General features: G+C 58.6%; 1 protein-coding gene across 2 annotated transcripts; it reads right to left on the bottom strand.

Annotated features, from left to right (window-relative positions):
* Positions 1,134-11,143, bottom strand: C21H15orf39 (chromosome 21 C15orf39 homolog). Of its 2 annotated transcripts, none has more exons than XM_018066473.1 (3): positions 10,987-11,143; positions 4,390-7,233; positions 1,134-2,529 (listed from the first exon to the last, which is right to left on the bottom strand). In XM_018066473.1, the coding sequence occupies exons 2-3, from the start codon at positions 7,181-7,183 to the stop codon at positions 2,177-2,179; spliced, it is 3,147 nt and encodes a 1,048-aa protein (XP_017921962.1). In that variant the 5' UTR covers positions 7,184-7,233; positions 10,987-11,143; the 3' UTR covers positions 1,134-2,176. The 2 variants fall into 2 exon arrangements, with proteins under 2 accessions (XP_017921962.1, XP_017921963.1); XM_018066474.1 differs by having other exon boundaries at positions 2,041-2,529; positions 4,338-7,233.

A 16,243-nucleotide genomic window follows, 5' to 3' on the forward strand; every position in this document is an offset into this window, starting at 1 on the left:
CTTCTAATCCTTCCCAGACTTTACCCCTGAGCCTCCGCACGTGGTTTTCCTCAGGCCACACCCGGCACTCCTTTCACCCGCATCTTCCTATGTGGCTTCCACGCAGGAAGCATCTCATCTGGAACCCAAGGACACCGTCTCACTGAGCCCTCACCACGCCACCCCATTAAGCCCCTCCTGAGCTTCCACTGCATTCTTCCGCCAGGTTCTGCCCTACAGTCACACGTGTCAGAGTTGCCTGTTTCCTGGTTAGCTCAGTTGATGAGTGTGGTGCAATTAATGCCAAGGTTGTGGGTTCAATTCCTGTATAGTCCACAGAGGCAACTCACATTTTGGGTTTCCCTGATGGCCCATACAGTGAAGAATCCACCTGCAATGCAGAAGACCTGGGTTTGATTCCTACATCAGGAAGATCCCCTGAAGAAGGGAATGGTGACCCACTCCAGTATTCTTGCCTGGAGAATTTCATGGATAGAGGAGCTTGGCAAGCTACACCATCCATAGGGTCAAAAAGAGTTGTACACGACTGAACACATACTTCCCTTCCGCCATCAATGGCCAGGGCATTCCTCAGGCCTGTATGGTTAGAGTACAGGAGGCAACGGGTCTACACAATAATGTAGTTGAGCTCAGTGAAAACCCACAGATATTAGGGTTGATGCTGGTAGGTGTGACCAGCCCTCATGGATTGGCTCTGCCCAGATGGATGGTTAGGAAGCAACCTCAGAAGCCCTGAGAACAAACCTGTAGGAATACAGGCCTGCAGAGGCAAGGTGTCTAAAGGGAACCTAAGCCCAGCTAAGATGTGAGAGGGGCTGTCCCAGGGGTGGGGTGGGGAGATGGGGACAGCTCTGTCCTACCTAGAACTTGGCAGGTATGTCCTTGGTCCTGGGAGAGGGGTATGCGATGGTGTCTGGTGACCAGCATTTCTCATGGGGCAGTGGGCTACAGACTAGCAAGCCCCAGGACCCACATGGCCCGAGCTAGCGGGCAGAGGGTGCTGGAGAGCCTCGGCACATGTGGGCTGGGAGCAGAGAGCTGCAGACTGTGAATGAAGGGCGAGGGACCCAGTGACGACATGTGGAGCCAACCTACGACACACCCCCGTCCCCTCACCAAGACAAAGTCAAGCCTCAGGTCCAAAAACCACCCAAATGTTTTTAATGTTCAGTGGCCTCTCTCCAGGGCCCACAGCCCTGTTACAAACCTTAACTAGGCCAGAGGCCCAACCTGCCAGCCTCTGGCTCAGTTCAGCACTCTGCAAGGAGCTAACCCACAGCAGGAGTGGCTGCTGGGACCCTGGTGTGGGGAGGGCCAAAGTCCTTACTTAGTTGACATCTTCGGAGACTTCCAGGGCTGAGCTGTCACTCAGCCTGTCCCTTTTAGTCCCTGAGTCCCTGTAGCTGCTTGGCTTCCTGCAAACACACAACTTCCTTGGGAAAATGCACCAGGTCACAGCAGCAGCGCAGGGAAGTCACTGGGTCAGTTCATCAGAGGCCAGGGCTCCCAGGGGTGAAAGCAGCAGGACAAGGATGCCAGCCCCGGGCTGTATCCCTATACCCCTGTGGAAGGGGAGGGGCTCCCTCAGGGAGCTCCCGACTGGGGGATTAGGGTCAAACCCTGAAAGCTGGGGCTGCAGCTCTAAGCTTCCCTCGGAAATGACTCTAGAAAGTGTGTGAGCCACGTACACTGGACAAGGGACCACTCTAAGATGCCACACAAGGACTTCCTAGAGGAAGGCCCCAGCCGAGCTCCCGTCTCCTGTCCTGGAGCAGGAAGCAGAGAGCAAACCGTGATGGGTGTGTGTCGGGCATCACTCCACAACAACCCTGTGAGGTAGGCTGTGTTGTGCTATTTTACAAATGGAGAACCGTGGGCACAGAGAGGCAGGGGCCTGCCCGGTTACACAGCCAGGAACAGGAGCCAGGACTCAAGCCCAGGTCTGTTGTGCTCCAAGGCCCACACCTTTTCTCTAAGAGGAAATATCCTTTCTGATAAACACCCTCAAGTTAAAAGTTCAGGGGCTCTCAGCCCAGCCTGGGGTGACGGGTGGCGAGCAGGGTAAGGGCTGGAAAAACCGCAAGGCCGTGTCCGCTCCTGGCCCTCAGTAGCTGGAACGGCAGAAGCGGGGCTTAGAGCGATCCACAGATCTCCAAACAGCAGTGGTGACCTAAGGCTACAGCTGGTGGCTCTGGCTGCCCAACAGCTGCGGGCGTGGCGCAGTCCGGTCTGGTCCCGAGGCCTTGTGGCCCCAAGTGGGCAGTGCCAGGCCATCGAGCCAGGCAGATTCAAGCAGGCTGCGGAAGCGTGCCTTCACCGTGGCGCCAGCAGCAGGGGTGGGGGAGGCACCTCGTGACCCCCCCACAGCAGTCGCCTCTGCTTTCTCTGGGCCAGGGGTCGGCGGCTTCCTCCCTGGCTTTTTGGCTTTGGGGGCAGCTGACTTCCAAGTCAGGTCTAGGCTCCCTGGCTCGTCTCTGGCCACAGTGGATTCCGAAGAGGGCACTGATCCAGGCTTGGTGTTAAAGTCACCTGGAAAATGAACAGACTGTCAGGCCGTAGACCCAGAACACCCTCAGGTCCCATCTTTGGGCCCCCAAAACCAGCTAAACCAGTGGTCCTGCTGTCCCGGGTGAGGGCAGCCCTGGTAAGGTCACAGACATCATGACCCTCCCCAGCACGTGCCCATGGGCAAGACTGTCAAGCCCGTCAAGCCAAAAGGGCAGGCCTCTCCCCAGGTGATGCCAGCACTCAATCTGATGAGGGGACCCCGCCAGGGCCTGTCTGGGCACAAGGACGAGAGGAAAGGGGCTCAACAGGCCAGACACCACTGGTCTGATCTAAAGGCTCAGTGAACAGCTGTGGGAACTGAGGAACAGAGGGGGCCCTGCCACATCACCCCCAGAGCCAGAACAAGGGACAGAGCCCAGGCAAGGCTGGGCTGAGAGCACTGCCCAGGGGGAGGGGGTGAAAGGGGGCTCCTGCTTGGAAGGCAGGCTGTCAGGGGAGCCCTGTCTAAGGACACCTCTGAGGAGCAGCTCCACAAAGATACGGGAGGGTGGAGACCAGGGCCCCAAAACGCAGCCAGAGGCAGGAAGCTGGGCCCCACTCTCGTAGGCTCGGTCTGGACCCCACTGCCCAGCGCAGGAAAAATGACCCGCCCCTCTGTGCGCCCCAGAGAGCCCAAATGGCTGGAGGGCTTGTGAGTGAGGCAGCGACACCCACCCACCTTCATTCCTTCTCATCCAAGAATAGAATACTTGTATTTGCATGTTCTTTGCACCCCATTAGGGCAAATGACTCAATCTCTCAAGTGCTCAGGGGTCAGCAATGCTCGTCACTCAGACCCCAAGCTCCACATCTATCCCTTGTTGCCTCAGGTCTCCTCTCTATGGAGCCTGGACCAGATCAAAGTCCAGGGGAAGGCTGCCAGGATGGGAAGGGGACAGGAAAGTGTTTCTGGGGAGACAGAGCCAGAGGCCTGGAGGACGGAAGGTCAGGTGGGCGGCGGACTACAGAGGGGGCCTCGGCCTTCGATGCCAAATGTCCTGAAGCAGGACAGGCAGCAACAGACACCACTTGGCGCCATCACCAAAGCCCTGGCTAAGTGCGATGGCCACGGTCCACCTGGGCAGCACTGCAGCCCCTCCTGAGGGTAAGGTCCAGATGCCTGATCTGATGCAGAAGACGCTCTCAGACACAAGAAGGTCACAGGGGAGCACACCACGCACAGACTTCACATGGCAGGGAAAAGCAAACCGCAGAACGGCACCGACTCACAGGCAACTCCAGTGTCTACCTGGGAGGACTGGGGAACTACTGAGCGCTGGCTGAGTACAGTGCTGCTCGCTGGGCTGGGACAGACTGGGGTGGGAAGCAAGCTCAGGCAGAGGTGAAGCTAAGGGTCAGGAGAGACCCCAGGTGCAGAAGCCCAGCAAGCAGTCGGCGACTTGGGGCTTGAGCTCAGAAGTGTGGAGGCGGGGCAGGACACACACAAGGGGAAATGACCTCAGACAGGACACGGGGCCTGGTCAGAGCCCCAGGAACACGAGACAAGAAACTTGCACCAAAGATGGAAAAGGCACAATGGAGGAAGTGGGGGAGCAGGGATTGTGGAGGGAAGGCCAAGTTTCCCTGGGGACAGAGCAGCTGGCAAGCTGACATGCTCAGGGGCTTACAGAGGAGGCTGTGAAGGTGCTCGTTGACACTGGGGGTGAAGAAGGATGGGGGCCCCCCCAGAAAGCCAGCCCCTGCCTTTCCCCCGTACCGGGATGAGTCCTTCCCAGAGGCCAAGGAATCCCTCAGTCCCCAGCGGTGACCACTCAACACAGCCCACACACCTGTCACTCGCTCACACAGCTCCGGCAGCTACGGGGGTGGCCCCATGCTCACCCAGTTGGCGGCGGACGCAGTCTCGCCACTGCAGGCCCAGCAGGTCCGGGTAGATGTCGGGCAGCTGGCGCAGCGCCAGCAGCTTCAGCATGCGCGAGGTGCAGCCGTGCAGGGCACGCTCCCGCAGGGCCCGCTCCTCCGACAGTGTGGTGGGCCGCAGTTCCACACGGTGCTCCTGCAGCACGTGGTCCACGGAGGCAGGCGGCAGCCGCGGGAACAGCCGCTCCTTCACCAGGTGGATGGGTACGAAGATGGCCCCGGCCCTCACCACGTGGGGGAAGGGGCACTGCTGCGTGCACACGAAGCTCTGCAGCTGCGACAGCAGCTTGCCCAGCAGCCCCTGCACGCCCTGGCAGTCCTGCCACGCCGCCCGGCCCCAGGGCCCAGACGTCTCGAGCCACTCGCGCAGCTTTTCAGGTGGGGAGTGGGCCACGGAGCCCGAGATGGCGTCACACAAGGATGCATGCAGTCCTGCGAAGTGCTGCTCTGAGGAGTCAGCTGTGGCGGGGGTAGAAGCTGGGGAGGGGCCAGCAACTGGAGCAGGAGCCAGAGCCGGAGCCGGAGCCAGAGCCGGAGCTGGTGCGGGCGATGAAGCTGGGGCAGGCACGGAGGCGGGGGAGGCCATGGCTACAGCTGGAGGGCTGGGCAGTGTCAGGCCGAAGCAGGCCACAGGCAAGGGCTGGGTGAGCATCTGTAGTCCAGGGGGCACGGGGGTGGGAGTCGGGGTGGGTACGGGCTGGGCCGGGGCAGGGGCCAAGGTGGGCGCGGCGGGGACCACAGCTGCAGGCAAGGGTGCTGGCCGGATGATCTTGAACTTTCGAAACATGAAGGCCACCGAGCTGTGGAAGTTGGTCCTTGGGGTGGCCTCTGTGGTCACTGGCACCCCAGGTGGTTCTGACGCCTCTGTGACTGCCTTTGGCAGGCCCTGCGGATTGGAGACCATGTCCCCCATACCTGGCACATTGGAGACATTGCTTCTTGCGGCCAGCATATCCACGGCTGGGGTGGGCTTGGCACGTCCCATGGGATGAGGGACCTTGGTTGGGGAGGCCTCGGCGGCGGTCTTCTTCACACTCAAGTCCAGAGCCATCTCCTCCTTATGTGAGGGCTGCTCACTGGAAGGGGCTTCCTGGGCAGGTAGGGACCTTCCACAGTCTTTGTCGTGGCTCTCGTTGGGGGCTGGGGCTGGTTCAGGCTCAGCTGGGGCCTCGGGTGCTGGCACGTCCAGGTAGTCACGGTAGGGGGCCAGGCTGAAGACATTGTCGATGACCGGCATGGGTGGAGAGCTGGGGGGCAGTGAGCCCTCATTCCGTGGCAGAGACTGGCGCTCCTGGGCACAGGGTGGGAGCGGCGGTGGGGTGCGCGGAACTGGACTATCTCCGATGACAATGGGTGCCCCGGGGTGCTCATCGGGCCGGGGCTGGGGCTTGGCCTGCGGCTGCGGCTGGGGATGCTCCTTTCTGCAGCTGGGCAGCCACACCTTCTCCTCGGCTTCCTGCACGGGCTTCTCTGCAGGCCTCGTAAGCTCTGAGCATGGCCGGCTGGCAGGCAGAGGCTGGCATGCCCGCTGGAAGGCTCCGGGCTTTGGCAAGGCCTGCACATTGCTCTGGGAAGGCGGCGTCCCTCCAAGCCCTGGGGATGCTCCATAGAGAGATAGGTCCTCCCGGGCATAAGGGAAGCCCAGCGTTTGGGGGGCAAAGTCCAGTGGGCAGCGTGGGGTGAGAGGTGGCTCCAGCTTGAGGCCTGGCGAAGGTGCTGGGAGGGGAGTGGAGGGGTAGGCGTAAGTGTCCAGCCCCACAGGGGGCATATAGGGTGTCTGAACGGCCTGCTGCCTCAGGTAGGGGCTGTTCAGCCCACCAGCCGGGTACCCAGCCCCCTTGGGGGCTCCCAGTGGCTGCAGTGGGAGCACTGAGCCATAGCTGCCCGGCTTCTCTGGGTGGCGACAGGCTGGCAAGCAAGGCACGGGCTGTGTGGGGTGGGGCAGCGGATAGTGAGGGGGCACTGCGTCCTGGCAGGTTGGTCCTAGGGGTTGGGCCAGCTGGGTCCAAGGACTCGGGGGGCCCTCAGACAACGCCTGCTTGGGGTCCCCAGAGTAAGGACTCGCATACTTCGAGGCCAGGAAGCCTGTGCTGTGGAGGGCCCGGTACTTCTCCAAGAAGGCCTGGCAGGGGGAGAAGCTCGCCGAGGAGTCTTTGTCAGACGCCCCAGCTGGCACCCCACGCAAGAAGGTGCCATCCAGGAACTGGCCCTTGCCAGAGGCTGGGGGCAGAGAACAAGATGGGTCCACTGGTGGTAACAAAGATCCGGTCACCAGCGTCCAGTCAACATCTAGAGGCTTCTTCGGTGCCCCCTCTCCCAGGCAAGTCGAGAGCCCGTAACACAGGGGGCTACGGTAGACAGGTTTGGGTGCTGCCAGTGGGGGACCTGGGTAGGAGTGAGACTGGGGACCAAAGGGCAGGAGCTCGACAGGGCCAGCGTCCTGCACCTTCTCAGAACTTTCTGTGGGCGGGCGGTAGAGCAGGCAGCTGGTCAGAAGACTGTTTGCTCGGAGTGGGGGTCCTGCCATGTTGGTAGGGTACAAAGGTGAGTATGGGGTCCAGGAAGCCAATCGCTCAGACCCCGTCTTAGGAGGAGCCCCCATGGGGCAGGAGAAGTAGGCACCCTTGTAGCTGCAGGGGTCCTGGTTACCAGCAGAGGGGGGCAGGCTGTGGCCGGGCCCGGAGTCTGCCTCTAGGCGGGGCAGCTTCCCATACATCACAGGCCCCAGGGTCCCCAGTGGCCGCTTCTCCGCCATCACTGTGAAGGCTTCAAGCCCTCCAGGGCCCCAGCTACTCAAACGCTGACCTGGGAGAGAGAAGGAGAGAGGCAGGGGCTGTCAAAAAAACAGGCCACAGGCAAGCAACAGAGAACTGCTGTTCTCACTGACTCACTGCCATGCCTAAGAACTTGGCACTTAGTAGATGCTCACTAAGTACAATCATGTATGGATACTAAGTACACCCTTCATGCACGGATTCATATATGCTAAGTACACCCTTCATGCACGGATTCATATATGCTAAGTACACCCTTCATGCACGGATTCATATATGCTAAGTACACCCTTCATGCACGGATTCATATATGCTAAGTACACCCCTTCAAGCACGGATTCATATACGCTAAGTACATCCATTTATGTACGGATGAATGAATGCACGCATGAGCCAACTTTATTTCTAAAGCTGTAAAACCTTTTGCTTAAAGAATTCTTACACAGCAGCTCTACTATCAGAGAAGGCAATGGCACCCCACTCCAGTACTCTTGCTTGGAGAATCCCGTGGATGGAGGAGCCTGGTGGGCTGCAGTCCATGGGATCTCGAAGAGTCGGACATGACTGAGCGACCTCACTTTCACTTTTCACTTTCATGCATTGGAGAAGGAAATGGCAACCCACTCCAGTGTTCTTGCCTGGAGAATCCCAGGGATGGAGGAGCCTGGTGGGCTGCCGTCCATGGGGTCCCACAGAGTCGGACACGACTGAGGCGACTTAGCAGCAGCAGCAGCAGCTCTACTATACCCCTACCCCCACTCCTGGAGTCCCTTCAGTTCAGCTTTACTCCACATGACTCCCAAGACCCCTTCTGAAGTTTCAGACTCTGGGGAGCACAGTCTGAGGGTCACTTTGCTTGGATACTCCTCCTGTTCCTACTTCCATCCATATACAGATGAGGAGTCCTGTTTATCCCAGTCATTGATGGAAGAGATGGGATGAGAAGCAGGCTTCCTACTTCCCACTACAAGCTCTTAAGTCTTAGATGCCACAGTGATTTCCAGATTCCTACAGCAGGCAAGGTGTGGAATCAGGCATTGTCTACAAATCCAGATTTCCTGTGACACTCTAGATCTCACTTTCTGACCTGTCAGTCTTATTAAAAAGTGGCAGCCAGACCTGGAACCAAGTCCCCAGGCCCAGAAGGACACATACTGGCTTGGTTTTAGAGAGTAGCAGTCCCCAGGAGAGGTGGCCCAGGGGAACCTTTGGTGTAACCCCCACCCTCACCCTAGAACCAACCCCACCAGGAGAGCAAAGACTGTCCAGCAGATGGCGCTGTGGCAGCAACAGGAAGCTCCCACGAAAGTGCAGGAGGAGCGCCTGTGTCCATCCCGGCCCCACGCTGCAGCTGTCCCAAGGCGCACGGGGGCAGCACAGGACCGTGGAGCAGGTGGGGAGGCGAGATGCTGTGAATATCCAGGGAGGAGCTTCCACGGTCACGAAGTGCTAGTTGGCAATGACCCCCTTGTACTGAAGGAAAAAAGTGCCAGAGAGACTCTAAGGTCCCCAAGCTAGGCCAAGCAAGACCCAGAGGTCAACGTGGATTTCCTCAAGGCAGCAGGTACCCCATGGCCCAGGAGAGGTCATCTGAGGCCAGCCTGCTAGAACCACACTGACCTGCTTCTACCTCCCCCAGTGCCCTGCTCCCCGAAACCCTCAGGTGGCTTAGGAAGGATGAATCAGCTCAATCTTGCTATGATTAGGCCATGGGCCAGGTGTCACAGGGTTCTGTCACCAAGCCAAGACCAACCTCCACCCCCCAACAACCCCTGCAGTTCTCTCCCTTCAGCTGGTGATCAATAACACCCACAGGCTCAGAGTTAGACTGGCACAAGCCAAGGGTATTATGGGAGCCAGTGACCACCCTTATTCCAGCCTAAGTACACCAAGGAAGCCAGGCAACACTCAGACAGTTGTCTCACCTCCTGGCCAGATTCTAACCTCAGACCAGCATGAAGAAGTGGATGGTCCTGAGAAGACAAGAAGGGGCATCGGGGCCACAATACCGATGGCAGTGCCCTACAACAGGGCGTGCATCCCAAGGGGAAAGCCTCCCACCCCGGTGCACAGCAGCTTTGCAAGAAGTGGTTGTATGGTTTGGGGGTGGGGTTTGAGACCCCTGCCCTTGGGGAACTCTGGGTTAATTAAGTGTGGGCTCTAGTCTCACTTCCCCCACACACTCCTTGGGACCTTCTCCATACCCAGCCCCAGCCCCCAAGAGCCATTCTCTCCTGGGCTCTGCGCATTGTGTGCCCTTTGCCCTGGGGACTTCCTGCGACACCCCTGGGACTCATCCAATAAAGGTGAGGCCACTTGGGACCCCCAAATCTTGGGGGAGAGATGAGGGCTCCAGGGAACCAGCAGAGAGCTATGAAGGGTATGGGGGTAACACAACCTCCTGCTATTAGGAGGTAGAGAGCCCAGCACACAACCCCTCAAGGCAAGGCCCCTCTCCACGCTAAGTGGTAGCCCAAGTGTAGGTGCCTCCTTCCCTCACACACCCGAAGAGGCAAGCAATTGTTTGAAGAAGGGCAGGGCTCCAGGGAGCAGGGCCACATCACTCTTGGGGCCATCCAGCGGCTTCCTGACAAGTTGGAGCTGGGCTGGGAGCCCCATTCTCAAGCAGCGCCCAGGAGAGGAGCCCACCGCCGCCGTGCCATCCCTGCCCTAAACAGCAGGGGGCGCAAACAGCTCCCTGGCCCAGTTCCAACGCCTAAGGGGTCTCCTGATAGACACTGGACAAGACCAGGAAGAAGAGAGCGATCCTGCCCAGCTGTGGCCAGCGCCTTTTAGAGGCTGAATCGGCTCCGCTTCCCGTGTTCTCACACCTCCCCCGGCTGAGGTTTTGGGCCCTGCCTACGCTACAACCGCATCTAGGGGCAGCCCAGGCTCTAGCGGTGGGGGAAGGGTGGCGGGATCCGCTCCACGCCCCTGTCCTCTACCTGCCTCGCCCTGAACTCCAGTGTCTGGGGCCCTCAACCGACCTGGCTTTGGGGCTGCTGCCGCACCCGACCCCGCCGGCTTCCGGGTGTCCCCATGCTCTACCCGGCGGCGCTGGGGCGCACGTGCACCCCAGCAGGCCGATACACAGGCCGCCACCCATGCAAACCCGCGCCTGCAAGTACGTGCCTGGCCCGTATCTGCACACACTCCCCTCCAGAACTGCGTTCTCCCCTCGCTCGGGGCCCCGCACACCGACATCTAAAAACTGGCGGGAGGGCCGGGGTAGGGGGCGGCCAGGCAGCAGAGTTCGGGCAGCCACCGCCTCCGGGCGATCCCGCCAGCCTGGGCTGCGGCCAGAGGGTGAGTCAAGCCTTAGCAAGGAAACCGCAGGGCCGTCCCGTCCCAGCAGGGCGCGTCCAGGGCCCCAAGGCGTCTCAGTGCCAGCCGCCCCCAGGCCAGGCCCCCGCCGCCCCCTCATCTCCGCCCGGGCAGTCCACGTGAGCCGGGCCCCGCGGGAGGCCCGGGGGCTCGGCCTTAGCTCCTCTTCGCCAGCCCCGCGCCGGATCGGTCACCCGAGCTCCAGAGCGCTACCGGGCCCCCGGGGCCTCGAAATCCAGGGAAAGTCGGGGCAGCGGCGCGACCCCTGCCCGCAGCCCGCCCGCCGGGGGCCCCCCTCCTCGGCAAGAAGGAGCCACGCCACCTCGGCCCAGGCCCAGCGCGCTCCATCCCGGGACCGGCCGGTAGGGGCGCCCTGGGGCAGCGCCACCCGCCCCTTCCCCACGCGCCGCCCGCAAACTCGGCCCAAGTTTCCGCGCCCGCCGAGTGGGCGAGCTCCTACCTGCAGGGCACCCGGCTTCCCGCTGCTGCTGCCCGGCACCGGGGCCGCATCCTCCAGCGCCGCTGAGGACGCGCGTCCTGGTCCGGCCGGGCCCTGCGCGGGAAGTCGCGGTGAGCACCGAGTCCAGAGCCACCCTCCTCGCTGCCGTTCGCGCCGCCGCCGGGCGCCGTCTGCGGTCCCGGGCGGGGCGGGCTGGGGGCGGAGCGGGGGCGGGGCGGCCCGCGCAGCAGGGGCAGAGCCGTGCCGGGCCTCTGGGAGTTTGTGCTCCCCTGAGTCCCGGGGTGAAGAGGACCTGCCTCTGCCAGCCCTCCGGGGACCGGACCGCCGGCGCTATGCACACTCTGTACCCCCTGCTCTCCGCGAAGCCATCGCCCGGCGCGCCCATCACACGCCTCCGTTAGACCCTTCATTCACTGCCGCCTTTTAGCTCTGTGAACTTGTGCCTGCCACTTGACCTCGCTGAGCTTTAGTTTCCTCATTTCGGTAAAACTAGGATTAAATTATATCATAATGGTGGTGTCGTAAGGCTTAGAAGTGTTGCTATTAAATATGTGACTCTTGGCTAGTACAGTTGTGTTGCTGCTGCAGCTGCTGCTAAGTCGCCTCAGTCGTGTCCGACTCTGTGTGACCCCAGAGACAGCAACCCACCAGGCTCCTCCATCCCCGGGATTCTCCAGGCAAGAACACTGGAGTGGGTTGCCATTTCCTTCTCCAAAGCATGAAAGTGGAAAATGAAAGTGAAGTGGCTCAGTCATGTCCAACTTTTCACGACCCCATGGACTGCACCCCACCAGGCTCCTCCATCCATGGGATTCTCCAGGCAAGAGTACTGGAGTGGGTTGCCATTGCCCTCTCCCTTAGGAGGCTGGAGAAGGACTCCTTAGTCTGTCCTCTCATTCTCGGTGCAGCCGGTGAGGGCAAATTTCTACAAACCTATATCAATTCTGGTTAGGCCCCATACCTTCTGAGGAAGGGGTGATTTCCCCATCCCTAAAGAGAACCAGGGCTTCCCTGGTGGCTCAGAGGATAAAGAATTTGCCGGTAATGTGAAGACCTGGGTTTGATCCCTGGGTCAGGAAGATTCCCTGGAGAAGGAACTGGCAACCCACTCCAGTATTCTGGCTTGGAGAATCCCATGGACAAAGGAGCCTGGCGGGCTGTAGCCCATAGAGTTGTAAAGAGTCGTACACGACTGAGCAACTAACACGTGCAACGTGGACCAGGTATAAGGATGCTGGGAGGTTCGCCAAGTTGCTTCAGTGAGTCCACTTGTCCTTTAGGACAAATCTCCCTCAGTAAAACAGGCCTGCGCACGTTTGGCCTGAGAGGTCAGATGGGGTGGAGCATTCCCAGCCGGGATTGGGCTGTTACCTAGAGAGGAGCTGGAGGGGTGGAAGGACTGCCTCTCTGGGCCATCTCATGATAGATGAAAAGCCCCTCGGTGCAGTGCTGCTGCCTTCTCTGAAAAACCTGGTCCCTTGCATTTCCTGGGCTGCCCTAGGACTGGGGACAGGTGTGTGCCATGGAGGAGGGAGGGACCAGGTGGACATGCCAAAGGTCAAAGCCCAATCATGGGGCACAACCACCCAGGTCACCTGCTTAGATCCCAAAGTTCAGGCCTGCCTGAGTCAGAGGGCAGAGCAGGCCTAGGACTGCAGGTTCCAAGAGTAAGGATGACGCTTGAGCCACTGAGCTGGGCAGCAGAGGCTGGGCACAACAGCGAGAAAGAGGAAGTAAAGGCCACCTGGGGGCTGCAGAAAGGGTGCCACTCAATCGAGAGCTGGAGGATCCTTAGGAATTTGAGTTTGGAGAGAGCTGGGAAGCAGGGACTCAGAGAAGGTTGGGGCTTTCCCAAAGTCACACAGCAGGCTGGCATCAGGAGAGTGCATTTGTGTGCTGACAGCCAGGGGTCATGCCCCAGTCTCAGCTCACAGGCTGTGCTTCCCCACTCTTGTTCCTCACCAACTCTGCCCTCCCCTCTAAGACACCCATTTCCCTGTCTCTGCCCTGTAGTTAGGAGTTGGGTGGAGGGCAGTTTTCTCAGCGTTCAGGGTCTAGTCTCAGGACTGTCAAGTTGTATGCTCAGCGGCCAGGTGTTCTCTCCGATCTCTCTGAGCATGAGCGGGGCCCACTCAGGCCAGGATAAGGCTGGTGAGACCCAACGGGGTCACTTAAGATTCTGCAGTCCCAGCCCCACTGAGGCTTGTCTTAATCCAGAGACACTTCACAAAGTGTCTTCACTTAATCAGCATCTTATCCATTCCTTTTCAGCATCACTTAGATGTTACCTTTGTAACTTTCCGAACCTCAGTTTTCTTTTCTGCAAAATGGGAACCATGAAACCTGCCTCACAGACTGAAGTGAGTGTTGAACAAAATCAGTGTGAGAAATTGCTGTAAACCCTAAAATGTTTGTAGAGTGTCAGCTGACCATGAGCTCCTGAAGGCATGACCCTGCCCTCTTCTTCTCTACCCTAAGGGTCATGTGGAGAGCCTGTGGAGAGAGATGCCTATCAAGCCTTTGTTGGATAAAAGAAGGTAACCAGTACAAGGTGGCTGCCTTGGGATCCCCCCTCCCTTCCACTGCCCAGTGTGATTCTTAGCCTGTGGTCATGGAGAGGAGAAATGGTATTGCCGTTGGAAGGAACAGTGTGAGCCAAAGCAGAGAAGAGAATACTGCCCTTAAGTAGGGTTCCTGGCTGGAGGCACTGCTGCTGCTGCTAAGTCGCCTTAGTCGTGTCCGACTCTGTGCGACCCCAGAGACGGCAGCCCATCAGGCTCCACCGTCCCATGGATTCTCCAGGCAAGAACACTGGAGTGGGTTGCCATTTCCTTCTCCAGTGCATGAAAGTGAAAAGTAAAAGTGAAGTCGCTCAGTCGTATCCGACTTCTAGCGACCCCATGGACTGCAGCCTACCAGGCTCCTCCGACCATGGGTTTTTCCAGGCAGGAATACTGGAGTGGAGGCACAGTAGAATATAAAAGCCTGGAAGGGAGGACATTCCTCCCCACCCTACCCCCAACACACACACACCCTGGAGCTGCATGGACTCCGAAGGCAGATTCTCCTCCTCCACCCCACCCTAGACACTGATTACTCCTCCTGGCTCTCTGGGAAGGCAAGGCCAGCTTCCTGAACCTCAGCTTGTTACCTACACATGGTTATTGATAACAATGTCCCTCGCTATAATGAGGCCCACCTGCTATTTACAAATCTCCTTCCTTCCTCACAGGAGCTCCTTCTATAAGCAGAGAGACAGAGCAATGTTGTGCCTTTCCCCAAGACACACAGCAACATGCTCCCCAATCCTTTCAGACCTAGCTATAGACATTGCCTCCTTCAGGGAGACCCCCAGATTGCTTTAAGGTGCTCGGTCCTCTATACTTCCTCATGCTTCTCCTCCTTCCACCCAGCAGAGGAACAGCTAGCTCCGTGCTGGTGGTGTTACTGAGTCCCAGCTTGCTCTGCTCCCTGAAAGACAGGCCAGTGAATCGGGGATGAGGTGCTGAGGCAGGGAATATGACTTTATTTGGAAAGCTGGCTGATGGAAAAGATGGTGGACTAATGTCTCAAAATAACTATCTTATTGGGGTCTGGATGCCAGGTTCCTTTATAGATCAGAGATGGGGGAGGTGAGGAAACAAAGGCTGTTAATCTTGCAAATATCTCTTAGAATGACAAGCTTCAGAAAAGGAATGTGTTAATTTCTTCCTTCCTTCCATCCACAGGTGTACAGGGTCCTGAACAGAGGCACTTTGGTTTATTGGTCAGGGGTTCTCTGAGGCAGGCCATTATGTATGATTATAATAACAAAAGCAATGAAAGGCAAGTCAATGAAACAGTTCCAACATGGAGTCAGAATGAGCTTTTCCCTGCAACAGTGGATGAGCAAGGCAAGAAGGCAAGCAGTTCACACTCCTTGAATGTGGCCCTCTGCCGTACATCACATGATAGATGTGATCTCATTTAAATCTTACAACAAGCATATGAGGCAGGAGTGTGAAAAGCAAGCAAACTGCGGTGTGCCCTGCTGGGCTGTGTCACCTTAGGCAAGCCCCTTAACCTCTCAGTTGCTCATCAGTCAAATGGTCATGATTAGAACACGTCACGGAGTGCCTACAGATCCAAGGAATTCACAGCTGGTTTTTGATAATAAATCCTCAACCAGTGGTAGTTCTGGAGGGGGAGGGGGAAGCGGCTTGCTCACAGAGCCAAAAAATAGAGGAGCTGTGACTTGCCCTGCCAACCCCAGACTGTGTGACCCTGAACCCTTCTGAGAGAAGGCTTAGGCACAGCTGGTGGTCAGGAAGTCTCTGCCACCCAAGTACAGAGTCTGAAGAGGGCCCTGTCCCAGTGGCTGCCGGCCTGGGTGCCAGGCATCTCAGGGGGTCTGGACTGGATAGGACCTGGGGTGGGGCAGATTCATAGGATCTGATCAGTGTGTGGTAAGCTGCTTTCCAAAACTCTGCTGGTAAACCAGAGTTTCCTTCTGCGTGGAGGGCCGGGCTGGGGGAGAAGGGCAGAACTTGCTATTATGCCTGGGTAAGCAGGGAATGGGGAGTCCCCCAAATTCTGGAGGAGCCTGAACTCCTCTCCAGAGGAAATCAGAGTCTCTCAGAGGGGGATCCCAAAGATCAAGAAAAAGGGAAGGCCTTTCACTAGGCCACTCTGAAGACCACGTACTGCGGGGGAGTAGGGGGTGGGGGCGGGCACCCTCTGATTAATTGACAGCCAGGGTGGATGGACTGTCCTTCCTCTCCTTCCTTCCACTACTGAGGACCCCCAAGCTTTGTGCTGCGTAGAATCCTGGTGCTGTTTTCCTGTCAGTGAGAGAGATGCCTGTAAAACAGACCATGGCATTCCAGCATGATGTGTGCTTGTGTGGGGTGGGGGCTGCTGTGGCCCAAGAAGCCCGAGAAATAGGGTACTGGGCCTTGAATCAGGAAGGGCCCGCTATCTGGCTGTGCCAGAGCCAAGCCCCTTGTGGGTCGGGGGTGGTGGGGGTGTGTGGGTAAGGTTCTGGCTAGGTGCTGGAAGCAGTGGGAAACATTCCCTCCCTAACCCCAGGAAGGTGGTTCTAACGCCTACATCTGCCCCTGGGACTACACCACTGGGGACCTCCCCAGTGCCCTCAGCGTCCAGTTTTCCACTCTGGCTTCTGCCTGTCTCCCGACTGACCCTCTCCAGCCAGCCTGCCACTGCAGCTCCCAGAGTCCAGCTTCCTTGCTGGGTGATACCTCCATGCTTTGGAAGATTC

This window comes from Capra hircus, chromosome 21 (assembly GCF_001704415.2).
Source record: "Capra hircus breed San Clemente chromosome 21, ASM170441v1, whole genome shotgun sequence".
In the NCBI taxonomy this organism is placed as follows: domain Eukaryota; kingdom Metazoa; phylum Chordata; class Mammalia; order Artiodactyla; family Bovidae; genus Capra; species Capra hircus.

Excerpts from the sequence above, each read along its gene's own strand:
- C21H15orf39 (XM_018066473.1), bottom strand. The coding sequence starts at position 7,183 with ATGGCGGAGAAGCGGCCACTGGGGACCCTGGGGCCTGTGATGTATGGG. Across the intron at positions 2,530-4,389 it reads CTGCGTCCGCCGCCAACTGG|GTGACTTTAACACCAAGCCT; the intron begins GTGAGCATGGGG and ends TTCATTTTCCAG.